This window comes from Borostomias antarcticus (assembly GCF_949987555.1).
Source record: "Borostomias antarcticus genome assembly, chromosome: 1".
In the NCBI taxonomy this organism is placed as follows: Eukaryota; Metazoa; Chordata; class Actinopteri; order Stomiiformes; family Stomiidae; genus Borostomias; species Borostomias antarcticus.
Genome location: NC_140234.1, coordinates 46917318 through 46933631, shown reverse-complemented (window position 1 = coordinate 46933631; position 16314 = coordinate 46917318). Strand labels below are relative to the sequence as shown.

General features: G+C 44.4%; 1 protein-coding gene across 1 annotated transcript in view; it reads right to left on the bottom strand.

Moving 5' to 3' along the window:
- Window positions 1-6253, bottom strand: part of kirrel3b (kirre like nephrin family adhesion molecule 3b) — a gene marked incomplete at both ends in the record, with an annotated part of 76034 nt that extends 69781 nt beyond the window's left edge. The window contains 2 exons of the mRNA XM_084447157.1: window positions 1106-1255; window positions 6115-6253. Of these exons, the coding sequence (XP_084303283.1) occupies window positions 1106-1255; window positions 6115-6253 (289 nt within the window). The remainder of the gene's footprint in view (window positions 1-1105; window positions 1256-6114) is intronic.
- Between the last annotated feature and the right edge of the window lie 10061 nt (window positions 6254-16314).

Genomic DNA, 16314 nt, shown 5'->3' with positions numbered 1-16314 from the left:
CTTTCCGCTAAGTACTGTAGCAGGCATGTGCTTTGAGAGAATGAGACTGCGGATCAAGAGGGAGTGCAGGGTTGGAAACTTCAGTTCTGGGAGTAAATTAAGCACCAAAGCTCCTGCAACCGTCATGCTCAGTCGTTGCGTGAATCTACCGTCGGGCCCCGATTTATCAACTCCAACTGAGAGAGAACTCAAAATAAATGGAGTGGAAGGAAATGCAACCTAAATTATTAGTGTCTGTCCCCTTTCCCCTCTCCTCGAGGCTCTGATCAAATGACTCGGCTGCGGTGAACACTGGAGTTTGAAAGTAAATACACTTTAAATGCCTGGAGGAAGGGAAGTGGGGTATACAGCCACAGCATAGCCCCTTTGACTCTCGATAAAGAACTCGTTATTTTTCATTCATAGCCATTTGCAGAGAAGGCGTGGCAGAGGCGGAGGCAAAGACACGCGGCCGTCATTTATCTTCCCCTCCCCTCCTTTCTCAGGCTACCTCCTCCCCTACAGATCATTAGTTTCACTTTTCATTAGCGAAGATCAATATGGAGGATCAGTCGCTCGTGAAGAGGATACTCGGCTTTGCGGACCTCCCACCCTCCTCCTCACCCCACCCCCGCCATCCCCCTCATCCCTTTTCTACCCTGTTCTCTCCGGCTCTCTCATTGACTCCAGCTCTCTCCCTCCATTTCCCGTCCTCCAGTGCCGACGGGTAGAGGACACAAGTGAAGCTGGGCGGGTGGGAGGTGGTAGGAGGAGAAACAGTGATTGTACTAATGCTGCCCAATAAGGCAGAACTGGCAACGCTGAATGATAACCCAATAAAGTTTAATTAAGAACCAGTAACCTCTCAGGCTCAATAATGACGATGCCCACTGGGCGTGGAGCAGGAAATTACAGTGGGAACATTAGTGGACTTGGAAAGTTTAGCGATGCCATACTCCGATAAGGATGCTTGCATCGATATTGTAGTGTCTGCTAAGCCAAGTGATCATGCGTGCGCGTGTGGAGAGTCTTTGTGTGTGTGTGTGTGTGTGTGTGTGTGTGTGTGTGTGTGTGTGTGTGTGTGTGTGTGTGTGTGTGTGTGTGTGTGTGTATAATCCAGGCTCACCCAGAACAGTGAGGCGGGCAGGACGGGACCTCATGGCAGCCTGAATAGCTTGGCACTCGAAGACCGCGTCATCCATCAGCTCCACGCGTTGGATGCGGAGGTGGTGTTCTCCTGAACTGTGATCTCCGATCACTGTGTAACGAGGGTAGCCTGTAACACAACACAAAGCCTGTCAGAACCTAGATATGGGTGTCGGACACAAACATGGCTCAACACCCCTCAACACAAGTATAGCATGAACCACTATTTCAAGACAAGGTCCATGACAAGAGAAGCACTGCACGGGCATGATGCAATCATCTCTGAAGACTGGCAGTTTATGACATGCAACAAAACTGGTTGTCATTTTAACAGCTACCTCTTCTGGAATAAGTAGATCATGAAAAGTCCCGATTTCATTTAACAGAGATAACAATGAGCCTCATTCACCAATATCCTCCTAAGTTCCGTTCTTAAATTTCTTCCTAAGAACGTTTCTAAAGAAAGCTCCCGTCTGATTCACAACGTGGCATTCCTTGTAAATAGACGGGACAGCAGAACTGTTTTTTCACGTCAAAATGTTGCCCCCCCTACTCTCAGAGGGTAAAATCGCCTATGATTAAGACTGCTCTTCCGTGTTTGTAGATTCTGTTCTTAGTTCCCACATATGAAAAGATTGGTGAATGCCAGAATCTTCTTTGAAACGGTGTAAGTGAAGTTTAAGAAGAAATGCTTCCTAAGAAATTCTTAACTTTGTTCGTGAATGAGGCCCAATGAATTTTGAACTAAACATTTTACCAGAGGATACAAGAAGATGGTAGCATGCATTTCATTGGCGTTAAATAAAGATGACAATGCAGATGAGGGGTTTAGGGTGGGGGATCTGTGTTCAGGAGAGCGAATGGGGTTTTTATTGTAGCAGCAACAGGCCCAGCTGGAGATTGAGACGTGTTTCATTGGTGCAGTGGTTGGAGATTTATGGTTTAATAATGCAGGAAAGGAGAGGTATGGCCAGGAGACCTAACCATTTTACTGCATGACTCAAGGCTGCTGCGTTTAAAATACTTCCCTTTAACTGTTATGCATTGCAAGTGCTTCGGGTAGTGCACTCCCCGTTGGGAAGCATACACTAGGTGGGGAAAATACATATTTGATTGGGAAGCTTCATGGAATGCTTCCTTGGTTCTTGACACCGGGAGTCTCAACAAACTCGGCCACTCTTATTATTGGAGGTGTGCATTGAAATGAGAATTTTTCAGCATTTAATTCGGAAAAAGTGTACTGTATTTCTCTGCCGAGATTGGTTCTTCCACCCAGGGTCCTCCAGTAATCGGTCGCTGATGAAAGCAACTGCTACACTGAAGTGTGTGGGGGGCGGAACCAGAGCGGAACCCATACCGAGTTTAAACCATTTTCTCCATTTTGTTCTCCATTTCCTCCACCTGAAACATCTAATGAGAGACTCCTACACTTTTACTTTCACAAACCAAAGTATCTGCCAAAACCCCACTGCTGCACTTCTGTCAATAAATGGCTAAGATGTTGATATTGTCGCACCAATGAGTCAGGTGCGCATTAAAGATTTGATGGAAGATTTAAAAGGGTGGACGTTTCAACACATGCCACCCGAAATAAACATAAAACACAGGACTAGAACAGGAACTCCTTACTGTAAGTCCATGTACAGGAAACCACTATGCTCACAAGGCCAATTACCAACCATTGCTTGATTGGATCCCATTTTTAATAGACCATGAATTGGCCCTAATTTTCTTACAGACAGATGAGTTACAGCTGATTAAACCACTCCTGCATTTTATCTTCCCACAGAGCCTGTCATCCTGAGGCTGGAGGCTCCATGGTGATGTGGGGATGAGGACAAAAGAACTTCGGGGGAAAAAACATGAAAACTCTTGAGGAACATGAAGAGGTAGAGGTGAGTAGAGGAAGTAGAGAGAGAGTAGATGCAGACCGGGATCGGAGGTTTTATGAGCAGAGCTAGATCTCCTGAAAAAGACAATCTCCATCTTGCATTCATTCCACACTGTAATGCATAATTTGTGTAGCCGTGTGAGAGCCCCTAGCTGGGTTAATGGCTATAAAGGTTATATGTCTCTTTATTAGAGTCTTGATCAAACCTAACAGCTACTTACTAATAACGTTAATGACCACTGATGGAGTAGGCATTCCCTCTGCTGCATACTCTGTAGCCAGGGAGTTAGTGGCTTTGATTAAGCATTTATTCGAAGGCCTTCAGGTCTTTTCATGATGTTGAAGGAGATATGCTTGTAATAATGTCCATAATGGCAAACTAGCCTTTTATGTATAAGGCTGCTCACATACCTCTAGTGCATGGTGTTGATGATCAGTGATGAGTTGTACCGTAAGTGCAATGCACTTGTGCGGCCCACAGAATAGGACAAATGATCACTGTTGCATGATCTTGCCTTGGGTTGACTACTTTGTGTTGTATCAAGTGAGCACAAGTAGCTAACTGAGCAAAAACACACACACAAGATAAATTAATATCCCGCCAAGTTACTATTCATAAAGAAATGGTCAATCATCTCATTTTACCCTTAAGCTAATTGAACAAAATAAGGTCACATGATATGCACCACAAAATAGATTTAACAACTAATGTATTGTCTTTATGGCATTATGTATTATCATGCTATTTGTTAGACAAGCAATCATATCATATAAAAGAAGCCCAGCGTCATAGACTGGGAAGTGCTATATGTCGACATGCATCCCCATTGATCTTAGTGAATCTTAAAGACAACGTGCGTTACCCAAAGCAAACAAATGTAAAATAGCCCCATTAGGGGCAATGAATCCATCAGGACAGAAATGGATTCGTCTTTCTTGCTGGATCAATGGTGGGGGAGGGGGGGGGGGGGGTCTGGGTATGGATGGGGGCAGGCCATTGTGATTCATGGTATTCAGGAGGAGCTTATGGGTCAGCTGGTGCTGGCGGACGACCAGTGCTTTTATTTGTCGGCAGGAGACGAGCTATAGGGCATCGCTGTGCCAGGTAGCTTCCGAGAATACTGAGAATTCTTTCGCTTTGCTTTTCAAATCATCCCGATTGTGTGCGCTCTCCAAAAAGGCTTCCCACGATCGGGCACCGTGTGTGTGTCTCCATGGTCTGGGGAGATATACTGTATTCACGACGCTCATGCCCTGCTACTGCCATTCACCAGTATGGTCGGAGCTGCTTTGAGCGCCGGTGTCTCCCTTTAATTAGAATAGAATAGTGCTATACAAAGAGGGCGAGCAGGAATTCAGGGACCGATAGGAATCATTGTCTTTTGTGCTCTGCTGTACTCATGTGAATAGCAAAGATTCCTCTCATTTTAATCACTGTTCCCCTGAATTGAAACAGGCCCTGTCAGAGGCGCAATTGCCTACACAGCTCTTTCCTTTCAATAGCCGAGCAAACCTGCATTGAAATGCTGTGCTCAATATTAGACAACTCACATATATACAGCTGTTTTTCTAGTATACATACAGTAGACGAGGATATGCCATTATTCTTTATAGCCGACACTACCAAGCTCCTTTTCAATGTAGGCAGAGGCAATAAAAAGAGCAGCTGTGGCAAAAGTGGCATTCATCTCTATATGAGATATACTTGAGTCGTGTCTTCACCATTGGTTTTCAAGACATCTCTTCGTCCTGCCTAATGCGTTTCAGCCCGATTCCACCTTATAGAAGACTATGGATGGTTTGACTGGCTTGGGAGGCATCATTCAGATTCCAGCCACCCCTGTGGAAAGTGGGCCCTGGCTATGAAGTGATCCGTATGAAGAGTGGAGTGTGGCTGAGCTGTGGCAGACAAGGGCTGAAGTCAGCAAGGCAGCGTCTCCCCCATGACTGTTAAAAGGACGGTGTCACTAACGGAGACTGATTGCTTTCTTTCTCCTTCTCTCTCTCTCTCTCTCTCTCTCTCTCTTTATCTCTCTTACTCTTTCTTTTTATTTACATAATGCCCTCTCTCCTCCCTCTGTCTTTCTTGGTTTTTCTGTCTCTCAGCCCAGTTTCTCTCTATTTCCCCTCCTTGTTATCGCAAGTCCTCCCCTACTCTCTTCTCCTCCACGTCTCTTTGCTTGAGACCACTCCAAGATGATTGGGCCAATTGTTTACTGCCATACAGTACCTACTCTCCCAGGAGCCTGATAAGGACCAAGCCCTGGAATGGATTTATGGCAACGCGGCTGGCCACTGAGGTTTAATTAAAGACCACTATCGGTGACAAGGCGGCAGGCACGCTAGAGCGGTCACTGAAGGTCAGGGAGTGAGGGAGGCCCAGATCTCCATTGGAATACATATTTAAACACCCTGATCAGAAGAGGCTCGGATTTAAAAAGGCCCCTGGTTGGATTTTTCCAGCATGCCTTGAATGGCAAGTACTGCAGGAGAGTCCCTCAGTGATGGTGAAGGACAGATGTGACAGTGGCTCGGGTAGGTCTACTACACAGACCGATCTCTGCGCACACCACCTCCATACCATCGGGTCCTGCGAGCCCATTTTCAAAGACAAACAAGGACTAAATTATATTTCAATAAATGATGCAGGTAGCCTAAGCCATATGGATTTACTCACTCTAGAGGTTAGCGCTGAGAAGGTTGTACATTGCACATTTGCTCTGCTTTTAGACATACTGTAGTAATGTGTCCTTGGCTTCCTTTACTGTCTGGGCATCTGTCAGTGGAGTACTTTGTAGTTCCTGAAAAGGATATAGTGGAAACTTACACCGAATATAATGTGTGTTACCTGAGACAACCCAAGACGCTGTAGTACTATGATCTGATTCTCTATGTCTGTCTGCTGACTGGCATACAGTATCTAGGAGAGGTGGAATATGACTTTCAAGAGACAGAAAGCAGTCACAGAAGACATTTGTGAGTGACGGATAAACGACAGTTTGCAAGTAATAAAACTGGGTGCAAACAGATGGGAGAACATACATATCAGAGAGAGGAGACAGGAGTGACGTGTGGGTGATGAATGTGTTTCCCCTCACCTGATAGGTCCCTGCCAACACCCAGCGCCAGCCCATCTTTGATCCACAGGACAACGCCATGGTAACCGGGGATAGAGCACGGTAGGGTGACAGGCTGCCCCGCCACCACCACCAGGTCCTGGGGCTGCTGGGAAAACATGGCGGCGACTCCTGGAGGAAGAGAGAGAGAGATAGGAGACGCACGGTTAGATGATCCAGTGAGATCCATATACACCCCAAGACCAGCTTCAAATCCAAGTCACTCGCCAGTCTGCACATCACCACCACCTAGGAATCTAGACACAAACATTTGCATACAGTACTGTAACGCGACTATGTCTGCCAACACCTCTCCCTCACATTAACTTGAGCACACACGCGTATCACTAAGCCGGCTTTGTTATTAGCTGCGCGCCAGCGTTAACGGGAGCTCAGGTGGAAAGTGTGGTGTGACAAGTCCCCATTAGGAGATGGAGGGGGGGCAGAGAGCAGAGGAGATTCAGAGGTAGAATGGCACTTAGAGAGAGGTGACGCTGACATGCATGGATGTTGGCCTCTGATGCCTTTGATGCTACTCCTCAGCACCAACATGAACAGCAAATGACCCCCACCCCATTTCACCCACTACACACACACACACACACACACACACACACACATGGACGCACCCGCACGCACACATGCATGCACACACACGCACATATACATGCATACACTCACACACACAAAACCCACCCTCCATCAGTGTATCCCATCACACTCCAGCTACAAAGGTGATTGGGGTAATTGGAATGCATGTGAGAGGAGAAGTGTGTGTGTGTGTGTGTGTGTGTGTGTGTGTGTGTGTGTGTGTGTGTGTGTGTGTGTGTGTATGTGTATGTGTGCATGCGTGCATGGTTGTGCGTGTGTGTGTGTGTGTGTGTGTGTGTGTGTGTGTGTGTGTGTGTGTGTGTGTGTGTGGAGGGGAAGTACAGCCTTTTATAGAGTCTGGCCTGCCATGTGGGCTGTATCTCTCTGATGTGAGATAATACGAGATAATGTACATACATAGCTTTTAGACTGGTCTGTGTCAGTGCGTTTATTTGTTCACCAGTCACACATGTACTCGAGCCCACCTCTAGGGGGTGCTTGCCACAATTCATTTTTCCTATTGTCAAGACGCTGCGTTGTACATAAATGACTATACTTGGTGTCTCAGTAAAAGAATACTTGCTGTCTCAGTAAAAGTGAGCCCATCTACTTTCTAAATCCACAGAGTGTAGTGCTTGAGGAATTTAGTAGCTCTTCTGGTCCTTTTTCTACATGTTAGGATGCTGATAGATTAGTATCAAGGTAAGGTACATTGTGAGTACAATTATCCTTAGTTATAGGCCTAGTTGTTCTACTTCATACATAAATCAGATGACTCTTGTTTAGGTAGTTCGATCATGTTAAATAGATTAGAGATAGAGTATGGTGAGGTCATACTGTATACAGTATCTTTCCAAATGTAACCGAGTTAGTCATGCCCTTTGGTGCATAATTAATTAAATTCTAGTGCATGACTCATTGACATGCCCACTACTCTGCTTCTATGGCCTCACCATCACTGAGAGAGTAGGCTACACGTGCCTGCTATTCTTACAGCACTGAATCTTCTTTGGGGGAATTCTGCTTTCAAAACCTAACCAACCCTAACCCTAATATAAGGTGTGTCTAGCTAAAATGTTTGAAATCAGTAGATCTAGCCACCGTAAGAGTAATCACTGATTTATTATTATAAAGGGTTACTGATAAACTTGGCTACTTCATTGAAACATGATTTAATGACCTTCTCATTTTGCCACTAATGAACACATTTTCTGCACCCAATCGAAACACCCTATCACAAACCAATCCTTTTCAATTTAATATATAAACACTTAACACAAATTGCAATCCATTACACTGTAGCACACATGTGGGTGTGTGTTAAGTGTATTTAAGCCATGGAGGCAGCAAGCTTTCATGGTCTTAAATGTCTGTCTGCCAACTACAGTGAGTAACTTGTACTAAAATTTCTCCTGCAGGCTGTTTGGGGGGGGGGGTGGTTCTTTTCATAGATCATGTAGTACAGTAATTACTTGATGTTGATGAAAGTCTAAGAAAACACCAGCAGTTACAGTTACATTTGTGCAACCCAATGCCTTTAATTAAACTGAAGTATGGCATTTTAAATCAGTAATAGTTCAGCCCAGCATTGGTGATGGATAGCTTGTTGACAGGGAAGGCCTGTACGTGAGCCTACATAGGCCTATTGATTTATCTCATGATCTCATGATCTCCCTATGATTTGATCTCCCTCTCCCTCTCTTCATCTGTCCTCCCTCCTTTCTCACCTGTTTCCTACTCCTCCATTATTAAATGACGCTCTAAAAACTGTCTGCCATGCCATGAATCCCTAAGTGTTTATTTGGGGCTATTCGTCTTTCACAAACTCGACAGGCTCTCCAGGCCAGTTTCCCCTAACGTGTTTTGTTTTAGTTTTAGACAACCGTTGTTCGTTCTCCGCTCCCAAATGAGAGCTTGATCTTGGCTACTCGCGGCGAGCGGAGCCAGTCAGCGCCGTCGACAGAGACAGCGAGGTTGACGGATCCCTTGACATGTGTCAGAGGCAGGCAAACACTCCGGAGGATTCTGCATGTATTCCACTCCTTATCCGCCCAGTTACAGTAGACTTGCTATTATCAACCACTTCAACCTGTGTTGTGATTTAACGTCGGAGGCGTCTGTGCACTGGGAGTGCTAATACCCACATACCTTCCACTCCCCCTCCTTCCCATTGGGTTAAAAGCCTTCCTGCCATTGGAGCAAATTAGTCAGATTAGGATGATTTTCACAGAGGTTGCCATGCTGCCATTTCCCCCTGCATTCCCTCAGTTCACCAATGATTATGATTACCGTTAATCATATAATTAAAATAATAATGAGGAAAAAACATAAATAACTTGACGTGTCAAGCGCAAATCAGCAGTTGATGTTTCACATAGGCCTAGCCTACTAGTACTGTAGATGAACATGGTTAATTCTGGTGTTATTCAAGAGAGTTTATTTTATTAGCATATTGTCTCTTTAAGCTCTGTGGTAACGTATAGTAAGAAGTGTTGGATATAACCAAAGAGAGGAAGAGGCGCCTTAACCACTTGCTAAATAGTGACACGCACACACACACACACACTTGTAGTGTAACTTGAAATTACACTAATCCATCACTACTGTACAGTAGGTGAAGTAGTGACTGGATGGCTCCCAAGCCATTGTTAGCATCCCGCATGCATTCATAACCAGCACTCAGGCTGATGAAAGAACGGTTCTTCATGACCATCAATCTATGCAGAGAGGAGCAGAGGGCCTGTTGAAGAAGCACTCCCTCTTGCAGACCCTCAAAAGCACGTGGAAGCCACAAACAGTAAATAGGTGATAGAAATACAGACAGGGAGAGAGAGATAGAGAGAAAAATCTGGGAGATGAAGAGGCACCCTCCCACAGACTAGTAAACAAGCACGACCTGGTGTGGGCCTCTTGACAAGAACAATGGAGATCTACTCCATTTATAGAAGAGGGACCTGACATGTTTCATGGCTACATACTGCACTAGATGTGATGTGTGTCTTTGTGTGTGTGTGTGTGTGTGTGTGTGTGTGTGTGTGTGTGTGTGTGTGTGTGTGTGTGTAACTTCCTTGGTGTTAGTGGTATTTTCTGTATGCTTACTGTACATCACTAGTATGTATATTATACCACCAAGATATATGTATTGTTGTTTTTTGCATATTGCATGTTAAACGACCTAACAAAATGACAGCGAAGGAATTATAATTGGGCCCCTGCAATGTTTTTTTTTTTTTTTTAAATGCGGACCTAAATAAAGAATTCAAGTGTGTGTGTGTGTGTGTGTGTGTGCGTTTGTGCGTGTGTGTGTGTGTTGTAAATGGGTGTAGAGACGGACTTCAGCATTGTCCCTGGATGCAAGTTGCGTCCCTCCGCGGCGTGCAAGACTCCAGAGATCTGCCAGCTTCACGCTCCGGCAGCGGCCCCCCCACCCCCCCTCGTCTGCCTCCTCCTCCTCCTCCTGCACCAGCTGCAGAAGCAGCACAGCACAGACGAGTGAAGACAACCAAGTGTGCCCCCATCCCCCTTGCCAGAATAAAATAAATATATAATATAAATATAAATATACAAGTATAGATAGATTAAATAATGTATAGACAGACAGATAGATAGATAGATAGATGGTTTGCCAGCAGGCTGATCGCGAGGAGGCTCAGTTGTGGGTAGAGCTATGAAGTGGCGAGATCCCTGAAACTAACACTTATAATATAGTAATAACCATATGGTATATTAATAACCTAACCTATATGGTATAGTAATAACTGTATGGTATATTAATATCCTAACCTATATGGTATATTAATAACCGTATGGTATATTAATAACGTAACCTATATGGTATAGTAATAACCATGCTAATGGAGGCGGGGGTCAGGATGTGTCTGACGAACGTGTTCGAGACAGGACCAGCTGAACAGGGAGCTGATTTGAGAGGTTACCTGTTGGTGTGTACACGTGTTGGCGTTCACTGAGGTATTGTATGGTGTGGGTTAGGCTAACTCCTTCACGGTCTGAATATTTATTTCCACTTTTCGCTTTTGCTGTGGGTATCTTATTCTTCCAGACCTGATAATCATTTCAGTGAGTTAGCACAGACACAGCTCTGTAAGTAGGGTTATTGCTCATCCATTGTTTACCAGTGCCTTTGGCTACAGTATGTCAACTGTTTCTGGAAGTAAGCAATCAGACCAATCCCAATGGGGATGAACGCGGTGACCATAAGAATCGTACTTGTACTACAATATATTGTACTGTAACAGCACTGAAAAATAAGGCCTGACACTCTCGCTCACAAGGGTGTGCGACATTAACGGGAGCATTGGTGCAGTAGTTAAACATGATGTGTTCTCAGCGTGGCTTGTAATATTTCTCTCTGACGGGTGTTCTAGTCCACCATCCACCCCTGAGAGGCGGTTTGCCTCTGTACACCGCTTCTGCACATGCTGCATTCTAATTGAGCTCCACTGGTCAGTCTAGGAGGAGGAGGCATGGGATCTTTCATTGGGAATTGAAAGGGTTTTTAGGAAGGGAATGGAAAGCTGTAAGGAGGCCTCATAATGCCTCCAAACACTTTGCCTCCCCTAATGTTTTAATTTCCCTCCAGATAATTTGTTTACCGTTGGAAGCAGTCACCGCATTTCCACGCACTTCAGAGCTATTTGCAGACGCCGCTTACTGCATTTGCACATGCCGCTAACACGCCCGCCACCCCCACCCCACACACACAATCGCTGCTCTCTCTGCCAATAAGCTGGGGTGAAATTACTATTACAGCCACAGCACAGCCTGGCCACTTGAGATGACTAATCAGAGCATCCGCGGCTGCTGTGATAGCACTCCATGTGGCGTCAACCACGAATCATAACCAGGGGCTATTATCCGTCCCTCCAGTCCCCACATTCTCAACAGGCGCAAGGTAGAGATTTGGGGTGTCGCCACAGGGGCGGCTGGTGGCTAGCTGGCATAGTTAATGTAGACTAGAGCTGTCTCGCTTCTCTGTCCTTCCTTCCTAGCTTGGCCACCCACTGGGCACGGTGCGTTGTTTTGCTGAGGGCAGCGGGTGGGAGGCGGGCATGCCCGGCATCAGTGTCTCCTGATCCGCCGATGTGGTGTGTGTGTGTGTGTGTTTGTGTGTGTGTTTACCACAGATAGCATCTGCAGAACCACAGACACCTCTAATGAGATTATGAAAGGACTGAATACATCTGTCATTATTGTGTTTCCTTCTGACATCTAAGGGAACCAAACGCCATCCGCTCTGCCCACGGGGCCCCCACTGTTCCATTTCCCTGTTGGCCCAAATATGAAAAGTACCCTACTGAGGAAAGTTAGGCGAATTATCTGGGTGCCACAACAGGCTTTTAAATGCACCTGCAGTCAGGCACTGGGAGTTATTCTAGGACATAATAATGGGTAAAGGACTCCAGCAGTTCCGCTAATTCAAGCCTAAAGATCAGAGTAAAGACAATCCCAAACCCCAAGCCGGAAGCTGTAGCCTATGTATTAGCCTATCTGAGCCTAATTGAATTCTACCTATTAGGCAAGACCTGATCGCAGGATCAATCTGATTTCTCACCTCTCGACTAGTTCTAAAGCGAATTATGTATCTACTGTTATGTATCTACTGTTCTGTCTTATCAACTATTGCATCAGTCTGGCTCAATAATCCTCCTACATTTGTATCAAGCCTTGACTGCAAACTATAGGGTGTCTTTTTAATCCCTGACCCGTTTGTTTTGAAGGCTAAACCTCAGTGAAATCTCTCGACACACAATAGTTCAGCATTTCAATGGCTTTGTTACACTCCGCTCAAATCATTTGACCTTGCCTCCCAACTTATTCAAGTGGAATGTCATGTTGGAGATTGACAGCAGATATTTACAATGCATCCCCCTCCATCTCCACACCAGTTGTCCTTCTCTCTGAGAAAGAGACGCATGCGCTTGCCCTTCATCGCCAAGCGCTGATCAGTCATACGCTAACCACAAAACTGCCCTCCTACTGAATGTGTTGGCTTGGTCTGGCACATTTGATTATCTGCAGCGCAATCGCTAATTCGACAGCCTTAAACATCTGAATCTATTAATTAAGAGCGTTTAAAGTGAAATGTTCACTTTGCCAAGTTCTTGCTTTTGTAAGGCTCTAATAATTGTTTGCTCTACTAGAAGGCTAATGCTATAGCCTCAAAACATAAATCAATCATATACGTGGTTCAACCATTTATTTATAGGCTGGAACGTGGGGACAATGAAGATTGAATGGAGAGAGGGTGACTATAATGAAGATTTGATGCATGGTGCGTTCTGATGGACATTGCCTAAGCAAAAAGGATGTGGTGGTGGAGTAATGCACCTTTTCTTCCTCTTTGATACTATCAGGAAGTGAGAATGGATGCCAAAGAGGGATACACCTTTGGTGATGGTGTATACACACCAATGAGCTCAAACACGTGCACACACACACACACACGTACGAACGCACACACACAGACACAGACACACACACACACACTTACGCACACATTTGAATATATCTGATATACTGTAGATAGATAATGCACGCATAGCTGTTGAACTTGAGACTACAAGAGGGCAAACCAAAAGTGGCAACTTGGCTGGAAAGTCTTATTACAGGTCATAATATACGGAAGGTCAATTTCAAATGAACTGGTCATTGCAATTGAATATATTCTGAATATAATACTAATGGATTTTATTTTTTTTAAGTGCATCACCACATCAGTCCCTTATTAACTCTGATTAACTCAGATTGATTTACTGCCTAATAGAGCTTAATAGACCAATTATATGGTCACTTTCCTGATGCTTGGTCCCCTAAGTCTCCTCAAACAAAAAAAACACATACACACAGAACTCTATACAGATATTGATATGAGGATATTGTTTGAATACGTGTGGCTTGGTATTGCATGGCTGGCAATTTTATGTGTATTCTATTCTCTACTGATATGCACTGTATGTCTTACTAAGTGGCATGGGAATCTTGCAATGTTCTAGGGGAGGCTGACCTACTCTCCAGATGAAGATCCAGAGGATGGACAAATGTTTTGATTGCCAGCAAAGAATAACTCACCTATATATAATATAATATATGCTAAATATTTAAAAAAGCCTTTCCAGATGAACTAGAATCGTACTTTATGACGAATTATATGTCAGAACGCCAACTAACACCTCGGTGAGTTTCTTGTCTTTGAAATTGAGTTTAACATGTTTTTGAATTATTTTTCACAGTGCCCACCCACATCCATTGTATGACCAAAACGGTGGTAGAGCAATTATCAGACTTTCTCAAAAGTGCTAGTTTTGTCAACGTTTTGATCTTAACCATTGTATATGATCATAAGTATCCTTAAACCAGGGCTAAACATGCATTTTCCCTTTACTACTCCTTTAACTTGTATTACACCTAGAGCCCACGTACCTGAAATGCACAAAGTGAGCTGTTAAAAAAAATATCCTTACAGCAATTTCTTTCACCTTTAGCTGTCCACCAAACCTACTAAGGAGTTTTGAATTCATTTTGAAAGACTGTCCATTTGCACTGAGTGGACATTGGTACAGGAACTTCAGATAATTGCCTAGAAACAACTTTGGTACACATGCATACTTTGAATAAACGTGTGGGTGGTGATTGAGTGTGGATCAGGGACTTGCACAGATAGACACGAGGTGGTGCTAGAGCACCTGCCCTTTGCCCTCTGGACAAGGCAAGTGCCCTTTTGAAAGTTTTTTTTTTTTTACAGTGTAGGCCTACTGTGTGGCCCATGGTGACATTGATCAATTCTCGATTAAAAGCGTGTAATAATAATGCCCCAAAATGCATTGTAATTTTGCCAGCCCCCCCCCCGCCCACACACACACGTGCCCACGGCACACCCGTGCCCCTCCCCTCCCTCTCTTCCTTTGTCAACGGTAAACGCAAAAAGCGGACACAAACGGAGGTGCGCTGCAGCAGCACTGCACACAGCACACACATCTCCTCCCCTGCCCTTTCCCCATCCAGAGTGCCCGAGTGATGACAGCTAACCAGCCAGGTAACACATAAACCAAACAAGTGTATTGTTTGCCCCCTAAGCCTCAGTTGCCAAACTATAACTTGCATTTATTTGTCTCTGTTGTACAGCGCCAAACAGCTGAGCCTAAATTAGCCGACTGCCCACAAGCTAGACGCTAGTCATAATCAATTAATGGATTTAACGTAATGATGACCACCACACGATGGATTTAATGTAATGATGACCACCACACAACCACTGTCGGTAGCATTTGTTGTTGGTACAGCATGTGAAGCTATCAGTATACTTAAACTGAATATTTAGTATTATGTAGTAATCTTAACCAAGTCCCCCCCCCGGTCTGTCAGCCCCCCGTCTGCCACGCAAGGCGCCCTCATTTTTCACTGAGCACCTGCCCCCCAAAATGTCTGTGCACGCCACTGGTGTGAATAATATTATTACAGTGTAATGTACCAGCATCAATGATGATTCCCAGAATTGCCAGATAATATTGTCAGTTGGAATATTCATAACATTTCTGCATGCATTCTTTCTAACAGTATTTTGTCAATAGTAACACAATTGAATCCCAAAGTCACAGCTGGAAATGTTAACAGAAGTAAATATGAATGAATGTTTCATAAAGCGCCTGTAGAATCCATTAGATGAGGGAATGCATTTTGGAATGTACAAATCCCTTTTCCTTATGCGTCCACGGGCAAAACAAATAGTTTCACACATGATCCGCCAGGCCTCCCTGTACCATGATGGCTGCAACTGTAATGGAGATTTGTCTCTAGGACTGTAAATACATGGAGCAGGGAAGATAAACATCGAAGCTGCCAGTATCTATGCCGTTGGAGCAGGACAGTTGCTAAGACACAATCAGGATGGATCGCTTCTGATCCATGATGAGTTCTAAAAATTACAAATAGCAGTGGCGATAAGCCTCAGCTCACAGACGCACTCTTTATCGTAAAGCAGAGACGCAGGAAAAAATATTTTCCATGGACAATGACATTTAAGTAGTCTAGTACCCGCTGCCAGAAACCTTTTATTAAATCTTTAAGGCCTGCATCCCTCTTGCAGTTCTCATAACAAAATCACATTCAAAGTGCTTTGAGGCTTTAAGAGGAACTATCCCTAATTCTTTGTTTCCACATTTTTCAGGATGGATGGAGGATTGACTAGTGGGAATAGACAGAAAACCTTTTGAGCCTTTGAGTGGTCAAACAAATAGTGTTTGACACACACACACACCCACAGACACATATATATAAATTAAAAAAAGCTTTATTGGCACATATATAATGTTTGGATTTCAAACGTAATACTTTGCAGTTTGTGTGATAAAAAAAAAAATAGAGTATTCGGTACGGTAACAAAGGCTCTTCACTGCCAAACCAGGAGAAGAAACTGTAGCTAGCCAACTCTATGAAGTGAAAGATAACATGGAAGAAAGTCCAAGTAAATCACACCTTGTGTGCCAGATTATGCTACCGATAGCTTGTACAAGTGCAGGACTCGTGAGCAATACTTGAAAAGTGTAAAGGCCAATCATCCTCCTCACACAAAGG